This window comes from Coloeus monedula, assembly GCF_965178545.1.
Source record: "Coloeus monedula genome assembly, chromosome: Z".
Taxonomy (NCBI): domain Eukaryota; kingdom Metazoa; phylum Chordata; class Aves; order Passeriformes; family Corvidae; genus Coloeus; species Coloeus monedula.
In genome coordinates this window covers 57,663,463-57,687,969 of record NC_138822.1, presented here as the reverse complement: position 1 = coordinate 57,687,969, position 24,507 = coordinate 57,663,463, and the positions used below count along the sequence as shown (strand labels likewise).

The 24,507-nt window shown below is 48.8% G+C and overlaps 2 protein-coding genes across 6 annotated transcripts in view; both read left to right on the top strand.

The window, feature by feature from the left end:
* CAST (calpastatin) overlaps nt 1–13,458 on the top strand; it is a 49,337-nt gene extending 35,879 nt beyond the window's left edge. For 2 of the 5 annotated variants that reach the window (XM_082301337.1, XM_082301339.1), the window contains exons 15-30: nt 998–1,081; nt 1,723–1,770; nt 4,156–4,260; nt 4,569–4,664; nt 5,028–5,129; nt 6,160–6,243; nt 6,751–6,798; nt 6,957–7,052; nt 7,591–7,689; nt 8,445–8,546; nt 9,606–9,698; nt 10,126–10,179; nt 10,614–10,703; nt 11,526–11,605; nt 12,667–12,733; nt 13,249–13,458. In XM_082301337.1, coding sequence (XP_082157463.1) covers nt 998–1,081; nt 1,723–1,770; nt 4,156–4,260; nt 4,569–4,664; nt 5,028–5,129; nt 6,160–6,243; nt 6,751–6,798; nt 6,957–7,052; nt 7,591–7,689; nt 8,445–8,546; nt 9,606–9,698; nt 10,126–10,179; nt 10,614–10,703; nt 11,526–11,605; nt 12,667–12,724 — 1,239 coding nt within the window. In that variant the 3' untranslated portion in view covers nt 12,725–12,733; nt 13,249–13,458. The remainder of the gene's footprint in view (nt 1–997; nt 1,082–1,722; nt 1,771–4,155; nt 4,261–4,568; nt 4,665–5,027; nt 5,130–6,159; nt 6,244–6,750; nt 6,799–6,956; nt 7,053–7,590; nt 7,690–8,444; nt 8,547–9,605; nt 9,699–10,125; nt 10,180–10,613; nt 10,704–11,525; nt 11,606–12,666; nt 12,734–13,248) is intronic. The other 3 variants (XM_082301338.1, XM_082301341.1, XM_082301340.1) reach the window with 3 other exon arrangements.
* A 3,073-nt stretch (nt 13,459–16,531) lies between these two features.
* LOC309585155 (M-phase inducer phosphatase 2-like) lies at nt 16,532–21,022 on the top strand (the record flags this gene model as incomplete). The annotated part of the gene is made up of 15 exons (XM_082301687.1): nt 16,532–16,647; nt 16,882–17,009; nt 17,387–17,438; nt 17,637–17,678; nt 18,001–18,037; nt 18,177–18,275; nt 18,350–18,454; nt 18,734–18,832; nt 19,008–19,214; nt 19,337–19,432; nt 19,781–19,843; nt 19,948–20,046; nt 20,371–20,504; nt 20,594–20,705; nt 20,888–21,022. 15 exons carry the CDS (start codon nt 16,532–16,534, stop codon nt 21,020–21,022), a joined length of 1,524 nt encoding a protein of 507 aa, XP_082157813.1.
* Between the last annotated feature and the right edge of the window lie 3,485 nt (nt 21,023–24,507).

Sequence of the window (24,507 nt, the reverse complement as noted above, 5' to 3'; positions counted from 1 at the left end):
CGAGTGGATACAGGTAGAGTAGAACATAGTAAAGTGGTCTGGAAAATTACAAGCATATAATTTGTTTGCTTTTACAGGCAAACATACATGTATATACACATTCACTGGTAGATGTAGCTCTTTTTTGTTTTTTTTTTTTTCCCCCAGCACTCTGTACATTTTATAGCAAGCTTTCATTTTGCACATATTTGCTGTTTGACTTCTAATTGACTTTTAGTGTGTGTGGTCCTTTTTACATCAAACTCCATTATCTTTCTAATTTGAGTCTTGCCTTTCACTGTCTTTTGCAAGTTTTGTTTTTCCTCAACAGATAGAATTAAAACAGCAATCCTGTGTTTGCATGTTAAGCTTTAACTTTTTGGTTTAGTTTTGCACACTCTGCCTGTAACCATAGTTAGAGCAGGTTTTTTCCTGTCTTCACTTACAGCTCAGAGCAAACAAATGACAGGGAAATAGTAAAAAAATCTTCTGCTGCTGAGCTAAATTTTGACAAAAAAAGAGCTTCTCGTGTTGCAGATTTAGTCAGTCTGTGCCTTCAGATAACTTAGTGGATTCATTTCTTCATGAAGGAAGCACAGAGAACTAAAAACTTTTTTTTTGGTGCCAGTAATGGAAAAAGATACAGAATTCTGGCTTGTGTAATCAGAGTGCTGAAATTCAAGAAAAAAATGCAAGAGGATTTGATACACACAAAAATTCTAAAAGTGCCTGCCACAAAGATAGAGCTCTGAATGCTGTCTAAAATTCTTTAGGATTTAAAATAATGAAGCCATATTCACATATGGTGTTGAATCCTAACCCATTATGATTTTACCACAGATGTTTGACAGGAATAATTGGAGGGGTTTTAGTATGTTGTTACGTGGAATAATTTCACCTGATGCCAGTCCTTCTGCACGCAGTAGGGGGAAGAATCCTGATGGCAAGGTTGTGCACTTGGAGTTTTTATTTTAATTTCTGTAAGTGATTTTTTTTTTTAATGTTCTTTCTTTTTAAGGCAAAAGCCAAAGAGAAAAAGGAACAAAAGGCTGGAGAACGTCATGGCACAATACCTCCAGACTACAGGTTAACGCCAGAGTTGGTAAGTTTTTCATGCCTCCACTGCTTTGTAGGTAGGGCTCTGTGCCTGACACTTCTCTTTCATTACAGAGAGAAAGAACATGGGGAAAACAAGCCAAGCTAATACTTCATCAATGTCTTTCTCCTTGGTGATTTCCGTACCTCTGATCTCCTCTTCCTTTATGGGATTTATTGTTTCTTCCAAGCATTCTGGGCAGAGATCTTACCTTGCCAAGTCACCCATTCCTTCTCCAAGAGTGGCATTTCTTGTTTCTGACATTAAATCTCAGTGCTGTAAAATCCATCCCTTTGCAGGAGTACTCTTCAGTATCACTTTGTAACATAACCTTGGAACACTGATGTAAAATGGTGGGAAAATTGCACTCTCTTTAATTTTTTTTTTTTTCTGATTGTCACCGAAAGTGATGGAGATTGGTTAAAAGTCAGCCAAAACAGCAGTAGAACACTTGTATTGTGCTGACATCACATTTGCTTTTTTGATCTACTTACCTGGCCATGTAAAAATTCCCCATTTAGGGGAATTCCTGTCACTGATTAATTCTCGTGTATGTAATTTACTTCACATTATTTTGCTGGTGATTATTGAATATGGCACTTCTTGTAACAACAGAAAAATGTCAATAATACTTAATTTCCTTCTAGGATAAAGACGGAAAACCAATATTGCTGAAGCCTGAAGAAAAACCAAAGGTTAGAAAAGTGACAATATTGTAGGAGTGTGGCTAGATATCCTGTTTTCTCCCTCTCTGTCATCACTTCTCTCTGTGCCATGATGTAAGTCTCTTGGTCTGCTTGTGTGTTTTACTTCCTTGCACAAAACCTGCTGGTCAGAAGCACCAAGTGGAAGTTGGTTTTATTGAAATTCATTGTCTGTGAATGAAGAGATCATATAAGGAAAAGGTTTAGAGAGTTCCAAGACCAGGAGAGAGTTACAAAAATTAGTGCTGGCTCAAAGAAAGTGTGTGGGGGGAGTTACTGTAAGGTATTCTGTAGAGGTCTGTTGGAGCTGTTAAGGACACAGAGAGGTGAAGCAGGAAAATCTTTTGTTTTCTTGACAGTTTCCTCTCACTAGGGATCAAATATAAAGGAAAGTTACTGGAAAGAAGGAAAAAAAGCTGCTGTGGACATTTTCCTAATCAGAAAGAACAATCTGGACTTTGCAAAGAGTATCCATCGTGGCCTGGAAAGGGCAAGAGAGGATTAAAATATTGAAAGAGAGAGTAGCAAAGATTAATTTTAAAGGCACAGGAAGAAAGCAAAGGAACTGTGCGTTGAAGAAACTGAGGGCTCCACTTTGGAAATACTGTGAGTTGAGGAGTGCTGCCAAAAACTGGAAAAGCACAGGAAATCTCTGCTCTCCTGAAACGAGTGTGAAGGTCAGGACCAGTCTGAGTGAGAATGACACAGTGCCCTCTGATCAGAAACATGAAGTAATTCCTACTATTTAGGGTTAAAGTGTGGAGGGGAGGAATGCAAAGGCAGTGATGGAAAAAAGACTTTTGGTCTCTAAAAATTTTTATGTCAGGTCTCAGACATGGAATTATCTTGATTGGTGGATGTTTGAGAGGTGCACAGAAGGGAACTCCTGCCAGGCATGTCATGAGGAGAAAAAGAGAGCAGCTCTGCTCTGGGGGAACTAGGCCCTGCTGCCAGGAGATAACCTTGAGGAGATAAGCCTGTTCCACAGGGAGCACAAAAGAGATGGCACACACAAAAAAGTAGAAGAGCTCTAGAAGAGAACATGGCATAAGCTAAGGGAGGTTGGTTCACAGTTGGGCTGAAGTCCTGCACAAAACCAGGGCAGAACACAAACTCCGAATCCTGAGATCTTGTGCCAAAGGATCATTAAGTGGTTAGTAGAAAAACAGGTATTCCCATGCTCGTCCACTTCCCTTCATGGGAGGCACAAATATAATCAAATCCTTGTTCTGTAGGAGAACCATGGGAATATCAGACATGTGTTGCAGTATTTTTCTGAGCACCTCTTCAGGGTAATTTAAAGAAGGTGGTTTTGAGGAAGATGTGTGTGCCAGTATTTCTTTGGAATCACTGCTGATACTTAGATCAGTGAAACTAAAATCAGCAAAGTGGGGAAAGCTGTGTTGATAGCTAGAAACCATCAGCTGCTTACAGTTCTTCTGTGATTGCAGATGAAAGCCTTCCTTCAGGATTTCAGCTAGAGTTTGTCTGATTTTTTTGGACCTTCACTCTGCATAGTCTTAAGCACATGCCATGGCATTACTTTTGTGAATAAAAGTTACTACCTAAATGCCTTTTTTTATTTAGTGTCTGAAGGAGGATTTCAGGCATTATGAAAAGTGGGGCCTTATGTGTTGAGACATTTTGTAAAGAATTAGGGGAAGGGAATAAGGGAGGGATTTCTCTCTCAGAAATGTCATTTTATGCATTATGAGTCTGTCCTTAAGCTGTTAAGTTCCATGCAGCAAGTGAATGGCCATCACTGCTAGCAAAGATTTAAACATTTAGCTGTGAAGAGTAATTTGGAGGATCCCAGGAGCTTCAGGTATACACATATAGAGATATATGGACTGTGGAGGCCTAGTTCACATAGTGTCAGTAGATTGTAGTAGATCACACACAGAAGGAAACTAAAACTGCATTTTTACTCACCGAAACATGCACAGTGAAAACCACTGGGTGTCAGCAGTCAGAGGGCAGGCTAAGGGAACTTTCAAGCAACTCTAGTTCTGCTAGTAAATATTAGCATTTTCTTCCTAATTAAGAGGCCATATTTTCCTTTTCAGTAGCCATGTCTTAAACAGTGTATATCTGGTTCTCTGTGTTATGTTTTATATGCACAGTGCTCTACCTTACATTGACTTATGATAACAAAGAAACAAACTTATTCTGAAGTGCGGTTTTTCTTTGATTTTATGCACTGCAAAATTAATGCTGTTTTGTTGCACGTAATTGTGAAAGGTTATTTCAGTGTAGGCTACAGATGTTTTCCTGCGTTATGAGTAGCTGAAATACAGTTCTTGAAAAAGTAAATTAAAAAGAGGCAGTGAGTCACCTGTGCCACATATGTCTCTTTTTTTTTCCCTGTTGTTGCAGCCTCTGAGTGAATCTGATCTTGTTGATGAATTTTCAAAGGACTTTGCCTGCCCTGCACAGCCTGCAGTACAACCCAAAGCACCAAAGCCCTGCAACATATCCAAAGTATGTCTTTCTGGGTCACTGGAGAAGCTGACACTGACAGTTTTGCTAAGACTGGGTAGTGCTACTGTTCTTTCAAGAAAAACATTTTTTCTTCTCTTCCTGTTTTACCCTTCCTGTTGCCTTTAGTGGAACATGCAGTATTGTCACTCAGCTCTTCATTGAGAATCTTCTGCCTTTAAATTTAGACTTTTCTTTGTCACTTAGTACTGTATTTAGAAAAAAAGAAGGGGAAAAAAGCCGTTTAACAGGCGCATTTTGTGTTTTCTAAGCATATTCAGTAAAATACGGAGTAAATTGTTCTGTTTCAGAAGCCGTCAGGTTCTGTGCCTGCAAAACCCGCTGAGGACAAAGTGGTCCCTCGTGCCACAGCTTGCACTGTGCAGTCTGCAACTCCCATGTCTTCAGTAAGTAGTGGAAGCCCCTTCAGCTGGAGCTAAAGCACAACTCCGTGTATCACATATGGAATGGCAGAGCACGGTGTCACGGTGGTCATTTCAGTATTGCATGTTCTTCCTCTGTAGTGGTAACCCACAATGGCTGAGGGGTTCACCAAAAAAGAAAAAAAAAGCCGAGTCAAGCACAAAACAAATGGTCAGTGACCTTCCTCAAAGAGGAAGCCAAACTGACAGTTCTTGTGGTCTCCTCTAGCTCTTACTGCCCTAAAGGAGATGCTGTTTGTGAACCTACTAGGGGCTGCAGAGAAAGACAAAAAACGGGTTTCATCAAACTAAAAATTGGGGTTTTTTGCTGTATCAACTCCCATGCAGGTTGGTCCTGTAGCAGATGAAGCACTGGAAGCCTTGTCCGGTAGCTTAGGAAAGACAGAGCCTGATCCAGATGAAAAAAAGCCTGTTGTGGACAAAGTTAAGGTAGAGAAAAAAAAATCAGACCTCAAAAAATAGACTGTTGATGTAATTACCTTCAGCGTTAGTCCATTTCCTCAGGTCACAAACAATGTAGACATTGTGTTTTCACTTTTTTAAAAAACAAAATGTACTGTTGAAACCACTTCTGTTCTGCTTAGGAAGTACTAGTAGGATTTCAACACAGTGAGTACACTTTCCTAATAAATCTGACTATTGCAGTGCAGTAGTTCAGTCAGTTTATGAAAACTGCGTTTTTATCATGTCTTTCTGCTGAACTGAAGCAGAATTGAGGTGCCCATCAGGGGTAGCACACAGTATGGTCCTTTTTCTGAAGGAACCAAATCTGTGATGAGGGGTTTAAAATAGGAATTATGCACAAAACTTTGGGGGTTTATATATTTAAATAGGGAGCCATAAGTAAGTCACTGAAATCTTGTCTAAGGGAGTGCTGTTCATAGGCACAGTCTGAATGCCCCCATGTGCCACCCTAAACCAGATGGAACTGGCTGGAGTCAGAAACCAGAAGCTGAAGTCAGAAAGCAGCCCTTCTGGTGGCCGGAATTCTGTCAGGCAAAAGTTCCCAAAGTTGGCTTTAGTCCCTTTTCTTAACTGGCCTTTTTCCAGCATAACTTGTATGGGGGTAATAATCTTTGAAGTGGGCCACTGATTTCTCTGTTCAGCCCTCTTTTGCATGTAGGCCCGGCAGCTGTTGAGTGGATTTCCAAAAATGTCAAGGATTAAGACACAGAGGTATTTTTGATTTCGGTCCACCCTTGTCTATCCATTTACCTCTGCTAACGCTACTGAAATAGGTAGGGCCTCTTGTGATGCGCAGAGGAAGAATCAGGCAGAGGAGTGAAGGCTTTCTCAAGAGAAAATGCTTTCTTTTAATTTTCATGGGATTTGTATCTGGTGGTTAGATTGAATGAGAAAGACCAGTTTGAATCAGAAGACTGAAGGCTGAAAGGCTTGCTCGTGTGCATTTCTGTTGGTAGTTGTTTTTCTTACCGTGATTCCTATTTTGCCTTCACAGGAGAAAACCAAAAAGGAGCAACACAAAAAACTGGGCAAAGAAGAAGAAACAGTTCCTCCAGAGTACAGCTTAACAGAAGCCAAAGTAATTTATTTAATGTGCTGTCTTAGTCTTGCTTCCTCTTCATTCCTGTTCCTCAGAACACATGGATGAAACTAAGACTCCCATTTTGTTTTGAAACATTGATGTTTTGGTTCATCCATTTTTATAGTATCTAGAAATTCTGGTTTGTAGTTCTCACAAATAGTCTGGCATCTATCTATTGGATGCCTGCATGGGCATAGAACTGTTTTAGGTGCAGGTGCCTGCAGATTAATAATTCTGAGATTAGTATGCTGGAGTCTTTCAGTAGCTTCTGGTATTTTAGAACTAAATAAACTATGATTGGTTAAAGCTGTTAAAAAAACCCCCAAGGACCTGGATGTTTTAAGTGGCATCTTGAGAAGCAGCAGTAGATGCTGTAGAGGCTGCTGCTCATATCCCTGTCCCTTGTAACACTTTTGGTTGCTCAGTGAGTGTTCCCAGAGTGCTTGTATTGCATGGCCATTTAAGGACTGCTTGGTTTAATTCAAGAGATTTTTTTCTTTGTAGGATAAAGATGGAAAACCACTCCTACCAAAACCAGAAGAGAAGTCACAGGTAAAAAAAGTGACTATTTCAAATAGCTGTTTCATTCATGACTTACCAAATGTCAGCAGGGTTACCCACTGTTCAGTTTAAAAATGGGCTGTGTTGCCTGCTTACTTTTTAAGAGGTGAAGAGACTTAAAATCTTCTTTTTTTTCTTTTCAATGGCAGCCTATGAGTGAAAAGGATCTTTTAGAGGGTTTGACAGAAGGATTTTCCTGTTCCCCGTCACCAGCTGCACCATTACCTACATCAACTGTACTAAAGGTGAGTATAATTGATTTCTGAAAGATGGTTTTATTTTCAAGTTGTTTGAATAATCTTGACATTTTGTATGTTTCCCTTATGTAAAGTTCCTTAAATGAAATCCAGTAACTGAAAACTTAAAATACTTCTTGCAATAAGTTAATAGGAGAGGAGGACTTTAACAAACAAACAAAAAAATCCTAGTTAAGTTAGGTGGCCTGTCTTTTTACCACTTACTTGCATAAGCAGTGCTTTGCAGCTGAGGTTTTTAAAAGTGTGTTTTGGGAATATTAGATGGGCTTGGTGAAATCTTAGTCCTGTTGGAATCATGTTAAACCTGTTAAAAATTCAGCTGTGGTGGGCTTTAACCCAGAACAACAAACTGAGATGAGGAATGGTTGCACAGTGTGTATGTGGGAGCGTGTTTCAATCTGAAATAAACAAAGCTCCTCAGGAAAAACGAAGTCCTAGAAATTACCTGTGTGAGCGCTGTGTTTTGGATGTGTGGAGTCTGATGAGCGTTTTCCTGTGGGTCCCCCTGTGTGTCTCATTCTTCCAGAAAGACAAGGAGGGTGCCAAGCCTGCGAGTTCCTCGGATGTGATCTCTGCTGCTATGGTTTCCTCAGTGCACTCAGCAGCCCCTGCAGCTTCTACCTCAGTAAGAAACTTCTGTAGGTCCTTACCTCAAAACAAGGGGCTGAATAGTGAGGAGAGGCAGCAGCGTGATCCGGACAGTTTTACCAGTGTGGACTGTTGCAAAATTTAATAGTTTATTGCTAAAACGGCTACTGCAGAGAAGGAAAATGTTCCCCTGGGGGTGAAAAAAAAAGGGGGGGGAGGAAGAAGAAAAGAATGAGGGGACACTCCATTTTCAACAGAGTTCCACAGGCAGCACCATGATCCCCTTTGAATGCCAGGGGAGCTCTCCTTCCTGGTGTTCATGGCAGCGTTGTTCACGCATTTTTATCCAGCTAGAGGGATCTTCCCCTGGTGCTCCCAGCCTTGTTCGGAAGGGGAATACAAAGCTCATCCCACCTGTGTTGCTTTTAAGGGATTTTTTTTCTATCCAGGTTTTGGATAAAATTGCAAAACGAATGGCAATTGCCAAATAATCATTGCCAAACAATTGCCAATCATTTCATAGATCTGTTCTCATTACAGCAGATAGGCTTATTTATAAAAAACCAAAATCATTAAAATAAATTCCATAAGCCCTTCTTGAAATTATGTTTTCTGCAGGTATAAATATTCTGTCTTTTCCCCAGCTATTACGCTTACACTGCAATTACAAAGGGAGAGCTCTTTGTTCACTCAAGTTGTACAGTTCATTAACCAGTACTTATATATTAGATTGATGAATTACATAGTTTTTGCAGCAGATGTGCTTTCACAAATGTGTTTCTATTTTGTTAGGGAGAAAAAGAGATGGATGAAGCAGTGGATCTCCTGTCTGACTCCCTGGGACAGAGGGAACCTGACCCTGATGAGAACAAACCAGTTGTTGATAAAGTAAAGGTAACAAAAGACATTCTGAAACTTGAGCAATTTGGGCAGAAGGAGGGGTGGGAGGGAATAAACGTAACCAACAAAAAAGCCCCACCAAAACCCCCAGAATCTGGAGTATATGAAATGGGGGATTTTAGATGTTCTAAGAGTAAGGTTATTGGAAAAAAATGCATGTTCTTATGTGTAGGTATATCAGCTACTCTTCAGTCATCTGGGTTACTTGTGTGTTCTGTGAAAAATGTTGATTTGGTTAATATACTTTAGCCACTTGGAGGCAAGTGTTGAAATGTTACCAAAGATTTGAAATAATTTTAGCTCAGTGCCTTTCATTGCCATTATTCTCACAATTTTTCAGGTGTCTTTTTGGGCCTCAGTTTCTAAAATTGATTTTCTGGCCCTCTTTTTGTCAAGCTTTGACTTTTATAACCACACATATCAAGTTCACTTAATCAGTCACATAGTTAAACTTCCTTGTTTCTGCTGGTTTTGTCTTCATTTAGTCTTTCATAAAATCCTATCAAGGCCCTTCTGCTAATAAGAAAATTAATTTCTGCATAATAGTAGTAATAAATTATAATTTCTACTTGTAAATTGTACTGTAAGCTACAGTAAAGTACATTACTGGGGAAAAACAAAACCACCATATGCTGCCTATCAGTAAGTTTAGGCTGGAATCTTAGCTGGGAAAAAAACCAAAAAAACCCCAAACAAACAAACAAAAAAAAACCCCAGAAAAAAAGAGATCCCTAAAATGTCTCCATTAACAAAGACAAAAATGTTCTTCAGCAGTGTGCTGGAAAACCTCCTTGTGATGTTCTCTGTGGCATGTTCCTGGTGTGCTGCGAAAAATCAGAGCAGCATAAGTTGAAAAACAAACGCAGTTCTTAAAACTTCCAGGCATAAAACACGCTTCATAGTGAAATTAATAAATGGGGATTTTCCCAGTAGGTTTAAAATTTTGAAGTGGAAAAGGCTGTCTGTCCTAAGTTTGATAAGCCCCCGGAATTGTTCATTGCTAATATTTCTAACATGGGGTATTAAAGTTGTTAAAAAATTAAATACTTTCAGGAAAAGGCTAAATCTGAACACAGAGACAAACTTGGAGAGAGAGATGAAACAATCCCACCTGACTGTCTAAAACTTCTGGAGTCAGGTGAGCAGGTAAGGAAAAACTTCCCTAGTTTTTATTCGCAAGTGGAGATTTGAGTCTGTCTGAGCCAGTCTGTCTTTTTTGAAATTACAGGTTGAATAAGTGAGTGACTGTACTGTATCTATGTATTAGGGTAAAACATGGGAATATCCTGCAGTGAGAGTAGCTCTATCCTTGCATGCTTATAAGTCAAAAAGCAAAAGCAAAAAAAAAAGTAGTTTCATTGTTGGTTTGTTTTGGTTTTGGGTTTTTATTTCTCTTTTTCAGCTGGGCATTCTGAACAAATTAATCACTTTGAACTACTAAAGAAATCTGTTCAGAATGGTGCAGCTTGCTTGGAAATCTGTGAATACCCAGTAATGCCATATGTAAATACTTGTATTTTAAAACTAATCTGGCCAGTTCAAAATGAGGATGTGCTTTTTTTTTTTTCCCAAGAGTAAACCAGCAAAGCCAACATCAAAGGATGATGTGAAGCACGAAGGACAGAAGGTAACATTTATGATGGGGGTTTACCGAGGATTTTTTTCATATTCATGATACTTAACTCTGTGGGTTTTTTCGTGCTCTGGGCTCTGATTTTGTTTCAAAGTTTTGTCACTGTAGGCTTAAGGGGTTATTCATTGCAATACTCATAAATGCAGGAGGCAGTAGGAACAGTGTGGACAGTAAAACTTTGGTGAAGAGTAACTCTTCACAATAACTGGAGTTTTTATGTACAGCTGCATTATGAATGTTCAGGAAATCATGCCTCTTGGAAACCTCAAATAGACATCTCTGCTATATGTGTAAAAATGGTACAGTTCAGGTGTGTTTTTCCTTAAGAAAGGGATAATTAATTAAAGCAGACAAATTCCTGAACCATTAGTTTGACTGTGGGAAGTTGGGTTGCATATTTTGTGACTTCAAAATTAAAATTGTTGCAGAAACCTGTGGATGACAGTGCAGCTATTGATGCCTTATCAGGTGACTTTGATACTTGTGCAAAGGCCCCTGCTACACCCCAACACTCAAAGGTAGGACATTTTCTACTAATGACCTGCAAAATAAAGAGTTTTTCACTCCTCACTGTTCTTTGCAGTAGCTCTGTTCAGGTTTACAGGAAGCCTGTCAAGATGCAGGGATTGTCTCACTACTGCAGTGGAGGCTGGATGCGTTTCGCTGTGTATTAAATACTTGGAAGCAGGAAGGTTTGTGGTAATTAGAACCTTTTAGACAGGCTTGGAGAAGGAAGTTGAGGAGAGAAAGGTGGTGACAGTTTTTAATGTCCAAAAACTGCAGAGAGGCAGAGAAGCCTTTCCTCAGTGAAAGGAGGAATTGTGTAGGAGTGGTTGTAGGCTGGAGCTGAGACACAGTTCAAGAGGGTTTTGTGGAGAGAGGAGGAGAGAGGAGCAAAGACTTTTAGAGGTGTTAGGGAAAACAGAGTAACAAGAAGAAAGCAGAAGGAATGGACTGGGGAGGTTTTGCAGTGAGAAAAGGAGCAGCAGCTTTGAAACTGACGTTCAAATCAGCTGTAATTCCTGGGAGGAAAGAGCTGTGATTCCAAACAGCTCTTCTGGCCACTGCAGAACCCTCAGGCAGCTGAAGACAGGGCCTCTGGTGTTTCAAGTGCTGCTTCGTCTGCTTGTGAACTAAGTCTGCTGCTGCAGCATTACTGCTCTGTAGTCAATACAGAATCTGCCCATCTCTACCAGGTTTTTCTCATGCAGAGTCTCCAGTCAGCACAGCCTGTGTTGGCTGCCAGCCACGTTCAGAAGATTGTGTTTTGGCAGATACCAGAGTAGGAGCAATCAGTGCTCTATTCTCCTTGTAACTGTAATTATTTTTTTTCTTTGGAGTGTAGGACAAAAGTGGGAAGGAAGCTACGACCACTAAACCAAGCTCAAAGGACAAAGGAAAGCTCAGAGACCCTAAAACGGTATAAACACATTTATTATAGTATGGACAGTCACACGAGAGGGGCAGCTGGATTTTGGATTCATGTTGTAGGGTTGTTATTCTGGGGAGAGTTTTACATCAATAGATTGAACTTGATGCATTTTTGTAAACACGCACATAGGAGAAAGGCCCCTGTCTGTTTCAAAGGAAATAAACATACGTGTCTTTCAGACAGAGTGTGGTCCTCTGAGGGGGGCTCAGTGCATGCTCCAAAAGCTTCTCCTTCCCAGATTTGTTGTTCTAAGAGTCCGACTTTGCGTGCCTATAGCTGCCTCAGACAGGATCCCCACCACTTCTCTCATTTCTTGACAGTTCTGAGTAGCAGCCTCCCCAAATTACTCCTACAACCACAGCCAGGTTCCCAAGTTATTATCATAAATTATTTTTTTAAATGAATGAAGACCTACATACTTTCATAAATATGCAGAATGAACATGGTGGGGAAAGGCAGGCAGCTGTTTCTAATTTCAAAAAAAAAGGGGGGTGGGAATAAGATAAAAAGGGTTGCTTGGCTTTTGTTATCTCTAAGTACAGAAAATTGATAGAGGTTAGGGTGAAACTTGTTCCATCATGTTGCTCTCACAGAGGGTATTTGCAGTAGATGCCTGAATCAGATGATTACATTTGCTCTGGGAATTCTACATTTTACATGCCAGTTATGGGATTTCCTGTTGTTGTTATTATTAAATCACCACAGGTGCCTTTTATGTGGCCACAGAACTGACTTGCAATTCCCAGTGTAAAGTTGAGGACTGTCTTTATCTCCTCTTCAGGAGGATGTTGTAAGCTGATCACTGGTGTGGGTAAAAGGGTGTTGAGGAACAGGGAATGACGAGGTCAAGCACAGCTCACTCTGTCTGAAAGAAAGCAGTTGATGGTGAAAAGGTGAAAATATTTGTACACAACAGAAGTCACATACTTTTGCTGAACTTCCTGTATTTCAAGTGCAGATTGTATTTATGCCTGAGCTGTGATTCTGACGAGTGTCTTGTCACTGCCTGATTTAGGTTTTAGCTTCTCACTGTTTCATTTTCTCTTTAGGCAAAGGGACAGTCCTCCAGCAGCAAATCTGAGAAGCAGAAAGCAAGCTAAACATTAACCTTACCAGGTGAGATTTCTTCTTCCCTGTTCCCTGGGCGACCACAAGGACAATTCGCACTTGTGAACTAAAGCTGAGTTTTGCTGGCAGTCCTTGAACCAAACCGTAGTTAGAGCTGCTGTTAAGACACAATGCTTGGGATGGCTTTGCACTTCAGTGTTCCCAGGCAGAAAAGACCTTTCTTCACACCCTTTATCCATTCGGTCTTTAAAGAACTACTTCATGTAGCTACAGTCCTTTAGGCTGTGGATTCCAAGCTTTCCAAGTTGTGAGGTGCTGCTCCTCCAAGACATTTTCACAGGGTAATGAGGACCAAGCACATCTCAGCTCGGGGTTTTGATCTTTAGGATAGTGAGCTTGTGTCATTCATTACCTCTGCTCTGGACCCATCTGGAGCAGGGCCTGACTAGAGGTTTAGTTTCCCATAATTCTTCCCAGATTCATGTTGTGAGTTTTATTTCCAATTTAGAGAAGAGGAGCACTCTGAGCTTTTGTTTTGTTTTGTTTTGTCTTCTTCCCCCCAGGATCCTGGTGCATCGTGTAAAATGTCTTCTTTCTGTGGGTGGATGATTATTCCTGAAGAACAAAAGCTGATTGCCAAAAGCACATAGTTATTCTGGGTGGTTTTTGTACAGTGATACTTGCTGGACTTTTTCTCATCTTTTCTTTTTTTCCCAGTAGTAGACTCAGGTGGTTTGTTTCTTTCCCCCAGCAATTCAGTTTATTAAGACTCACATAGTCTGACTTTCTTTGTAATTCCCTTCAGCGTTCAGGGGGAAAGAATGCTTTCTATTTGCAGGAAATATATTGCATCAATGAAGAGCTATGCCAAAAAAAAAACCCAAACAAACCAGAAAAAAAAAAAATCTGCAGACTTTTGCACGTAATCGCCACATAGTGCCTGTAAATCTCTGAAGAGTTCATATGTGCTAGCATTTTTTAACGTTGCAGTGAATGCCTAAGTATTCTGGAATATAGTGAGCTTTAGTTACCATCAGCTGAGCTGTGCACCCTCTTGCTCAGGCCAGTTCCTGGTGGGGAGCTGCAGGCCAGCTGTGGGGTAGCTAAAGAGTGAGAAACTGGGGATTAGCCGCTTCTTCCAGCACGTCTGGACATTAAGCAGGTATTTGGGATGCTGCCTTTAGCCGTAGGTAAAACACACTAGGGCAGGACTTGGTTTTTTTTTTTTTTAATTACCATTATTTCCAATTATATCTGTACTGTTATCTCGTAATTTCAGGAGTCTCCTGGACTGGACAAGTAACAAGTGTAACAGCTACCAACACACAGGGTGGGGAAAGAAATGAGGCGCACGAGCCTCAGCAGCGATCAAAGTTCAGGTCCATGGGAGGGCTCCTTTTTATCTTATTTTGCACTGTTTCTAGTCCTCCTGTTCCTGGCACTCCAGCAGGGGATGCAGGGATGGGGCTGCAGGTGATGCTGCAGGGAGCAAAGCCCCATTATCTCCTGTTCCCTGCAAGGACAGGCACGGCCAGGCGCCTCTCACGGGTCAGCTGCCGCAGCCCTGGGCTGCCACCACCTCTGTGGGTTTTCCTCTGCCTCCCTGCCCTGCAGAACATCCTTTTGCACATCCTGGCATGTGCACAGCTCGGCCGTAGGCTGGCAAGGGGCAGCCACCAGCAGCAGAGCCCGGGGTCTGCAGGCAGGGGTGGTGTGGGGACTGAAGTTGGGGATATTTAGACTCGTGACTGTACTTTGCAGTCTGCACCGTGCCACTCCAATAAAGTTTTTAAGGACGCACTGTGCCATTTCTGGCTTTTCATTTATTGCTGCTGGTGTCTCATTGCTGCTGTCAGGCAGAAGAGAGCCTAGAAATAATAAGAAACCTGCAAACATTGGCACATAAAAATTGAATCTAATGTTTAAAAAAACACATGCAGAATACACAGTCAGGGTTGGAAAAGAGCTTTGAGATCGTCAGGTCCAACCTGTGACCCAGCACCACCTTGTCACCCAGACGATGGCACTGAGTGCCACATCCAGTCTTTTTCCTTAACACCTCCTGCGCCAGTGACTCCACCACCTCTCTGGGCAGGCCCTTCCAGTGCCCAGTCTCCCTTTCTTTACCTGTTGGCAATCCTCTGTGAAGGCCATCACGACCTCATCTACTCCCTACTACAGGTTTTTTGCCCCTTTTCCTTTGGATTTCAAAGTTGCATCGTACTTGACCAAGACCAGATCTAACCTGTGGAGTGCCACCGTGCAGGGAGGCAGCTGGAAGACCAAGACATAAATCACTGAAATTTATTGTGCCCAGGTAAAAGCACACAGTAAGTTCACCAGTCCTGAAATACCTGTGTATGAGGTCCCATCTCTTCTGTAGGAGGGCTGCAGTGCATCTGCACACGCCATCCTAAATTAAAGGGTGGGGAGGTAGTAATAAGGGGGCTCTGGGGTACCAGGAAGGCCACTTAATTCTCCTTAGAGACGAACAGTTAAAAGCAGAAATGGCAATTACTACTCACAAAAGAAATGACTGCACAAAAGGGCACAAGGACCTTAACTGAAATTGCCTGCAGTTTTGAGTTTGTGAAATTTCCCTCTTGGCTCTTAAAAATATTATAGCGCAGCAGTCGGCAGTGCTTGAATACCATAAAACGTCACGGGCGTGACACCCAGCTTTCTCAGAATTCCTGATTTCTTGATAAATACATATATAAATAAAAATACACAGAAATTCACCGTGAGCAGGAGGAAGTGGTGCTTTCTGCAGGCTCCTGTCAGAGCTGTTGGCCCTTGACATAGGAACGGGGCTCCTTCCCAACACCCACAAAGTGGGTTTGGACTCCCTGGGCGGCTTTGATCTCCAGGTGGGAGAAAAGGGAGGCACAGTGGAACACTTTTGGGATTAGTTCTAGGTTCTGATTCTTTTTCCCCCCAGTCTTCAGCTCCGCTAAAGTTCCATCTGCTTTGGCACATCCATGAGGAACAGGTTGGAACCACCAAGGACATCAACACCAGGGACTCCATGTCGAGGGCATGTTTGAAGAGCAAAGAAATCAAGTGCCCTTAAGCACAAGTGGCAAGGGACTGATTTTGTTTCGTTTTAAGTCCGGTACAGAAATAAAAGTGTGCAGCAGGCAACAGAGCAGGCTGTTCACAAGTGCCTTTAGAAACCAGAAACTCCACCAATAAAAACCCAACCTCCGAGGTTTCAACCCTGCTTTCTCAACACTGGACGTGGCCCTCAGTGCCATGGCCTGGTTCTCAGGGTGCTGTTAGGTCATAACTTTAGTACCCTGCAGGTGACACTCGAGGGCCATCAGGGGTGACCGAGTGTCCCCTGCAGTGACAAGGTCCGGCCACGCCAGGCGTGGGGACGGGGCTGGCCACGCCCCTTTCCCGTTGACCACGCCCGTTGCCGCGATGGCCACGCCCCTTTCCTCATGTGGCCCCGCCCCCTTTGGCTGAGGCTCCGCCCCCACGCGCCCTCCGCCGCTCTCATTGGCTGGCGGCGTCCCCTCGCGCCCAGCGCCACCTCTCATTGGCTGGGGGCGTCGCCTCGTGCCGGCTGCGGTTTGCCATTGGCTGCGGGCGCCGCTGTTGTTGTTATTGCTGTTACTGTGAACGGGAGCGGGCCGGGTGTCGCCTGTCACCTCTCGTCCCCTCTTACCGCCACTTAGCGCATCTTATCGCCTCTTGGCCCTTCTTATCACCTCTCACCTGTTATCTCTTTGCACCTCCGACTTCCTATCATCTCTTGCCACCTGTCCCCTGTCCCCTGGCGCCGCTCTCTTGCCGGAGCTCGATCGTTGCTCGCTCGCTCGCTCGGTTCCTGCCCGGGCCATGTCACTGTGCGGCGGCCGCGGGCTGCCCGGGCTGGCGGCCATCTCCCCGCTGCCCTCGCCGGGCACGGCCCCGCTCACGCCGCTGGACAAGGGTGACCCGGCGAGCCCCGCCAGGTGAGGGGGTGGCCGAGGGCCAGCGGCTGGCAGTGGCTTTGGCCGCCCGCCGCACGCGCGACTGCCCCGACGTGACACGGCTGCTCCGCGCGGGGATCGGCGGCGGGGCCGTGCCAAAGGGGGCTGGGACGCTTTGGGGATCCCCTGCTGCAGCTCCTGGCCCCGGCCCGGCAGGGCAAGAAGGGGCGAGGGGCAAGCGGGGCGCTGACCCTGCCCCGTCCTGACCGCCCGCAGGCACCGGGACACCCCGAAGCGGCGCCACGGGGGGCTGCCCCTGCCGCGGCTGTGGCACACGCTGTCCCCGCAGCCGGTGGCCTCGGACCGTCGCCGCGACTCGGTCTCTTGCCAGCCCCCGGATGCAGGTGAGGGATGGGGCTGCTCCGTCCCCAGGTGCTGCCCGGGCCTGGCGTCCTGCAGAGGGTGTTTGAAGGGGACAGGGATGTGGCGGGAGGGCTTGGCCGAGGGGCTGGCGAGGGGCTCGAGGCGGGGGAGCTCGTGGGGAGGGATGGGCGGGAGCCTAGAGCTGCGCTGCCCGGGGCTCAGCCGGGAACCGCTGCGGTGACAGCCTGCTCCGGGGGACACGCGACATTCCATGGGGAGCGGTGCTCGCAGGGCCGTTGGCACCCTCCTGGTGGGGGGCTCCGTGCCCGGCCTCGAAGTGCCCGGGGCCCCGGGCTGGGGGCAGGAGGCCGATCCCCACAGCGGGGCTACTAAGTAGCCCAGTGCCTTGTTCCCGCAGGACTGGAGCCGGGCTTCCCCACGCAGCAGAAGCCCGCGGCCGCACAGGAAAAGTGAGCGGCCCCATGCCCGTGTCCTCCCGGGGACACCCCCTGTCCCTCCCCCGCCCAGCAGGGCCCGGTCTCAAGCCTTGCTGGGAGCTGTGCATCCAGCTGTGAGCCCCAGTCTGTGCCTGGGGGGTGGCAAGCTGGGCTGCTTGGGCGGGGACGTGGATGCCACCCCAACTGACCCCATCTCTGCCCTCCCCACAGCTTCCAGAGAACGATGCCGGCCTTTGGGAAAGCACTCAAAGAGTAAGTGGAGGGGGTCTGTCCCTGCCGCAGGACATGAATGCCGGGCAGTCCCCGTGTCCAGGCTGTCCCTGTCCCACAGCCAAAAGCCAGGCTGTTCCCCGTGCCCCTGCTGGGGTGCCGTTCAGGCCGTTGGTGTTTCCTCAGTGCCTGGAGGTGGTTTTGCCCCAGGTCCCTTTGGGGAGCTGTGACAGCGCCGGGGGCGAGGGGGCGTCTCACCCCACCGTGAGGGTCTGGGGGCCAGAGGTGACAATGGCAGAGGGGTGGGACTCAGCGGCCCAGGGCACCTGCTGTCATTGATCCTTTCTTCTGCCGGCTCTTGCAGAAGGAAGCTCCTTCGGCAGAGGATGCACTCGTTGCCGGTGAGTGCTGGAGGCTGTGCAGGGCTGAGCAGAGCGAGGCAGGATCCTGCCGAGTCCCTGGGCGAGCCGGGGCGAGGAGGATGGGGGCAGGAGAGGGGGCAGGGCTGGTGCGCACCTCTCACCGCTGGCTGTCCCACAGCCGTGGCAGCGGGACGGCAGCCGTGTCCTGAAGGACATCTCGCAGCTGCAGGAGCGCAGGGACAGAGCGCGGCGGCGCCGGAGGGAGCCCGAGGATGAGGTGAGGGGGGCAGCGAGAGCTGGGGGGCAGCGAGGGGACAGAGGGGTGCTGACGCCGTGTCCCCGCCGCTGCAGGAGGGCTTTGTGGCCAAGAAGCTGCAGAGGCCGGGCCAGTGGAGCCATGGGACCGCCAGGAGGGAGCCCCTTGCCAAGAGCCCCTGGGCCGCATCAGAACTGCTGGTGAGAGAGGCTGGAGGGCTCGGGAGGGCAGCAGCGATGGGTGATGCCGGGGCTGCCCGCATGGGAGCTGCCGCTCCGAGCTCCCCGCGTGGCCTGGAGAGCTGCGGAGGTGGGAGATGGCCGGGCCGGGGGGTCACGGGGACACCCCGTGCGTCTGCAAAGCTGGAAGGCACCGGGAGGTGGATGGAGCTCGCGTATGGGATCCGTGCCTGCCTGCGGGTGGGAAGCAGCTGGCAGGACTTGTGCCCATTTCACGATCTCCTCTGCCCGTGCCCCAAGTCTCCCCAGCTGCTGCCCTGGCAGAGCGATGCCACCGTGCCCCAGGGGAAGGAGAACCTGGTGACCACGCCAGTGATGAGGAAGGAGGAGGCAAAGCTGGTACGTGGGCGCCTTTGGGAAGTGGATAGAGCCCCACAATCCCCTCTTGGAGCCTCCACTGGGGGGTGTGGGGCCGCTGGTTGGTGAGCAGCAGCAGGCCAGAGACTGTGGGCTTGTCTTGGTCAGGGCGAGTGGGAGCCTTGGCCGCTGCCCTGCTGGTGCTGGGGCTTGCCAGAGCGCCAGGCAGCAGCGCGGGCTCTCCCCACAGCGCCCGGGGAAGCGCAGCCAGTGCCGGCAGCTGTCCCGCTCGCCCTCGGAGCCGGGCAGTGTCCCCAGGCCCGTCCTGAAGCGGGGACAGCCCTCGGACAGCGACAGCCCTGTCGAGGCCAAGCGGCAGAGGAGGGTGGCCGGCAGCCCTGGCCAGGAGGCGTCGGTGGAACCGGTGGGTTGCTGGGGAAGGTGTGGGGTGAGACCCAGTCGGTCCCTGGCGGGCCTGGGCCCCGGCCCGGCTCTGGCAGAGCCGCTGCTGACATCTGGGGGTGTCTCTGGGTGGTGCCTCGGCAGGGAGCGTGGCTGGAGCCTTCCCGGTGCGCCCGGCTTGAGGAGATCGAGAACCTGCTGGCCAACGATGACCAGGAGCTCATCGGGGACTTCTCCAAGGTAGGGCCACGAGGATGGGACAGGTGTGGGGGTGCCCCCATCATTCGGAACGGGGACCGTGGCTGGAGCCCCGCAGCGCTGTGAGAGCCCAAAGCGAGCTGGTGGCCCTTGCCTGGGGCCACGGGGCCTTGGGGCCGTGACTTGCCAGCCTGCAGCATCCCTGCGGTGGATGAAGAGCGCCATGGCCGCTCCTCTGGTCCACCCGTGTGGCACAGCCCCGCCGATGTGGCCCTTCCCCTCCCGCGGGTGCACAGCTGGCCGCTCGGGGGCTTCTGGGCTGGGGGGACAGGTTGCAGGCCTGGGAGGTGTCCTTGGAATGGGGCTGAGCCCAGAGCCTGTCTGTTCCAGCCTCACCTCCTGCCGACGGTGGAGGGCAAGGACCCGCGCCTGAAGTACATCTCCCCTGAGACGGTAAGGGGGCTGCAGCCCCTCCGCGGCCCCCCCGAGGGGCTGCCTGCCCGCTCTCCCCCTGTCCCCCGTGTGTCCCCCCCTTTGGTGACGCGCTCCCCCCGCAGCTGGCGGCGGTGCTGACGGGGCACTTCAGCAGCTGCATCGAGAGCAGCATCGTCGCGGACTGCCGCTATCCCTACGAGTACGAGGGGGGCCACGTCAAGGTCAGAAGCCCCTCGTGGCCCTGGGGCCCGGAGGAAAGGCGGTGTCCGAAGGCCAGGCACCCTCAGAGGTGCTGAGCCCACGGCGAGGGGTCGAGCAGCCCCCCCCGGAGGGCACTGAGCCGCTCGGTGGGGTGGAGCAGCCCCTGTGCAGTGCCGAGCTACCCCCTGAAAGGTCGATTTGCAGCTGCGAGGAGGAGGGTGACGGTGTCCCAGTACGGCGGGTGACGGTGCTGGTGGGGGAGGCTTGGGGGCAGCGTCCTTGAGTCGCTGCAGAGAATGAAATGGGAGACGGAGGGGGAAAAGGCGCCTTCTCTACCTCGCCAGGGCGCTGTCAACCTGCCGCTGCAGCGGGACGTGGAGGAATTGCTGCTGGAGCAGCCCATTGTGCCCCTGGACGCCAGCAAGAGGGTGATCGTCATCTTCCACTGCGAGTTCTCTGTTGAGCGGGGGCCCAAAATGTGAGTGATGGCCCGGGGGGGCAGGCAGGGCTCTGCCAGCCCCGGATCCCGGCACGGGGGTGATGCCGTGCGTTTTGTCCGTGGAACAGGTGCAAGTTCCTGCGGGAGAGGGATCGCTGCTGCCACGAGTACCCCCAGCTGCACTACCCCGAGCTGTACGTGTTGAAGGGCGGCTACCGGGAGTTCTTCTTTCAGTTCCCGGTGAGTGCCGTCCCCGTGTCCCCTCGGTGGCAGGCGGTCGGTGCCGAGAGGGAAGAAGCGGCGGGGGCGCACGGCGGTGGGGAGGGGCAGCTGTGGCTCTGAGCATCCTCGCCGCCACGGGCGGGGATCTCCAGGGCCGGGGGCTGCTGTGCTGCGGGGGCTGACGGAGCCGTGGCTTGCAGAGCCACTGCGAGCCCCGGGACTACCGGCCCATGCGGCACGCCGCGTTCAAGGAGGAGCTGCGCGAGTTCCGCGGGCAGAGGCGGCTCCGCGAGCGCGGCCGGCGGGCGCTCTTCAGCCGCGGGCGGGACCTGTGAGCGCCCGGGGGTCTCTCAGCCCCGTCGGGGCAGCGCTGGAGCTGGGAACGGAGGAAGGCTTCCCTTGGCTGCGGATGCGCCTCGGCTGCTCGGTGGGGTTTGTTGGGATGACTTTGGGTGGTAGTTCTTGTTCAGAGTGGTTTTGCGTTTGTTCGTTGCAAATATTTTTGCGTTTGTTCGCTGTTCTAAATATTTTGGTGTTTGTTTCCTGTTAAGAACAGTTGTGTGTTCGTTGTTATCAATATTTCTGAGTTTGTCCGTTGTTAGGATTGTTTGCTGCAGTCTCTGTTAATAAAGTCCTATTGCAGGAGAACAAAGCCGTGTCCTGAGCTCTCGCTGCCCACACCAGGCTGCTGCAGGGGTGGGAGCCCCCGATGCGGGGCTGGTGGGGTGTCCAGGCCGGGCTGGAGGGCTCTGCTGGGGGTTTGGGGACAGGGGCAGCTGCTGGCAGGGGACAGGGCTGAGGTGATGGCTTCCTTGTGGGGCGTGGTGACTTCCCCAGGGACAGGTGGGCAAGCGTTGGCCCCGTGGCTGCTGTTCCTGCGTGCTGGGCTGGCAGCAGCATGGCCCTGGACCTCCACGGGACCCTCTTTCCTGAGCATGCTGGGCTTGCAGGCAGGACCCGTGGGACACTTGGGGTGGTGACATCGCACCCCTCTCCCTGGGACCCCCACAGCCAGGATCCTCTCTTTTCTTAGAGGGGCTCCTGAACTTTGCAGCACCTCCAGGGCTGGCACACCCGTTGCTGAGGGGAGCCCGGGCTCAGTAGGACTCGCAGAACTGTGGCAGCCCCGTTTAGGGGGTCAGGGCTCATCCGGACACTCAGGATCATCAACCCCCCGAATTCTGAGACCCTCCTGTAGTGATTACACCCCCTCTCCATGGGACCCCCGCGGTAATGACACCCCTCTTGGGTGGGGCTGGGCTCATCAGGAGCCCGGGGGCTTTAACACCCCATCCCCCTGCCTGGGAGCCCCAAAGCCGTGTTACCTCTCTTTGTAGAGGGCTCTTCTGGCCTTTGCAGCACCCCCAGGGCTGGCACAATACCTTTTTGGGGGACAGGGCTCGGTGGGATGCCGAGGAATGTGGCATCTCGAAGGGGTGGGTGTCCTTAACACCAGGGTCCCCCGTTCTCTCCCTGGCAAGTGGCCTCCCAGTGCCAAGTGCTTCAGTCACCCTTGGGGCACCCATCCTGCCCTCCACTTCCCTGCATTCCTGACGAGCTGACAGTCACTCCTGGATGCCCCAGGGGGGCTTTTCCATGTGCTCCCTTCCCCAGCCAGGTAACAGTGGCCTGGTTATGAATAGCCAGGGATCTGCCGGGATGAACCACGCTTCCCAAAGAGATATGATGGAACTCCATTTATTCTATTGTCAGACCCATAGTTATACCCTAATTCTCCAAGCACGCATAAGCAAGCTCCATACTATTGGGTTACAGCTACTGTTCACGCGGCCTTTAATAGCAAGCAATTGGTTACAGATTAATATGCACACGACTAACTAACATAAGTCTTTCTCTTTCTATGGTCAGCATCCCCCTCTGCAGCACCCTGTTGGGTTGCCACATCAGCATTGCTCCTCTTTTTTTTCTCTAGTCAAGGACAGTTCACTAATACAGCTTGGATTGTGCATGTACACATGTCCCTGTTCACTCAGCCATTTCTCTACAATACCTCCTTTTTCTTCTTGAGCAAGCCAAGCTCGATGAGCAACTTTCTCTAAAGCTTTCTCTAAAGCTAACACGAATGCTTAGATTATTCTTGGATGACCAATTTCAGTGGCTATTGAAGCTGAGCACAATCAATTTCAGCATTCTCTGGGTTCTTACTCTTTATTCCTTTAGCTCACCCACTCTTAACACCTTGGCCTGTTTGACTTTCTTTGGCAGTTACTCATTTGGCAGTTTAGCCATTTTCTGCTATTTCAAATTAGTGCTCAGGTGTATTGCATCACCATGAATAATCTGGTGCCTTCAGTGTGTGAGACTTTTGTAAACATCTCCTCCCACTTTCAAGATCACAGAAAACTCTTAAAACTTTCCTCCTGTCCTTTATTTTATTCCTTTGGGCAGTAAATAATGCTGCATATGGCCTTAGATTGAGATTGTCCATTGCCCTGAATCATGTGCTGCCTCTTAAACATTCCCAGCATCCAGTGCAAGGCTTATCGAAAGAACCTTGTGTTTCTGTCATGCACATAGTCACATGATTAAATCATTAGTAATTTCTGAGAATTTAAAAGCTACTCCAAGCTTTTCTGTTTCCTTTGAGACCACCAACATTAAAAGTAAACACTAAGAGAGTTTCATGCTTCTGCTAAAAAAAAAAAAGGGTGAGCATAGCTGCGGAAGTGATTTTCTTGCAAAGAGGTGCTTACAGCTTCCTCTGTGACCTAACAGAACCTATCAACTGGCTAGTTTGAATACTGGCAATTTTTTAAGCCACTTAAAAATTTTGACTGCCTCTGTGGTCCTCATTTAAGAATGGACAAACCCTGGGAAGCTCTCTTACTTTCGCCCTTGGGACAGGTAACTGGGCTCAACCCATGCAGGCCAGCGGGGCCAGGCCAGGACACAGCCATCCTGGAGCCGTGCGGCCCTGTTCCACCCGTGGCCCCCCCACTGCCCTGTTACGTGCAGACGGCGTGGCCTGGTTCCCCCCCACCCCCCGCCCCCCCCTTCCAGTGCAGCCAAGATTCAGCTGAAGGTGCCCCACTGTCCAGCAAAGATCCTGTGACCAGCAGCGATAAGCGAAATTCCAGCTGCAAGGCCCGGGTGAGATTAACCCTTTTAGTGCTGTAAGTTTCCTTCAGAATGGATGAAGCCTGCAGACATTAAATAAAGAAAGAAGAGCTGAAAACCTGAGGGAGGAGAAAGAAGAGATTATTAGAAGCTGAAATTCTGTTTAAAGCTATGGTGGTGATAGATTATGATATATCAGAGTACCTGTTGTAATTGCATGAAAGCATGGGGGGGGGGGGGGTGGAGCGTTCAAACTCTACTTGTGAGCAAAAGCACCTGTGCTGGAATAAGCAAACGCTGAAGCAGCTGTAATTTGATGAGAAGTTTGAACAGGGAGAGATGGAAGTGATGAGGACTCTTGCTCCAATTGGAAGGAGAAGACCTCTGTTCTTAGAGATGCTCCCAGAGATAGTCCTAGAGATGAAGATGATGGGGACCCTTTTTGCTCCCAGGAAAGGGGGAGGGCCTCTATTTCTAGAGATGAAGATGCTCCCAGAGATGGGTGAAGAGAACCTTTGTTTTTGAACAGCTCAACCTTAAAATGGTACCCCAGTAGCTCAAGATTGAACCCTTGAAAGCAGTTGTGGGGAAAGCTGCAAGTTGGGGGAAGGGACTCTCACATGCGAGCAGAGAACCAACCCGGGCGGCTGTCTGGCTGTGACACTGAAGCCATGAAGAGAACTTCTTGTGGAGATGTCTCCATAGCATGAGCAAGAGAGACTCCTCTCCCTAAGTGAACTGG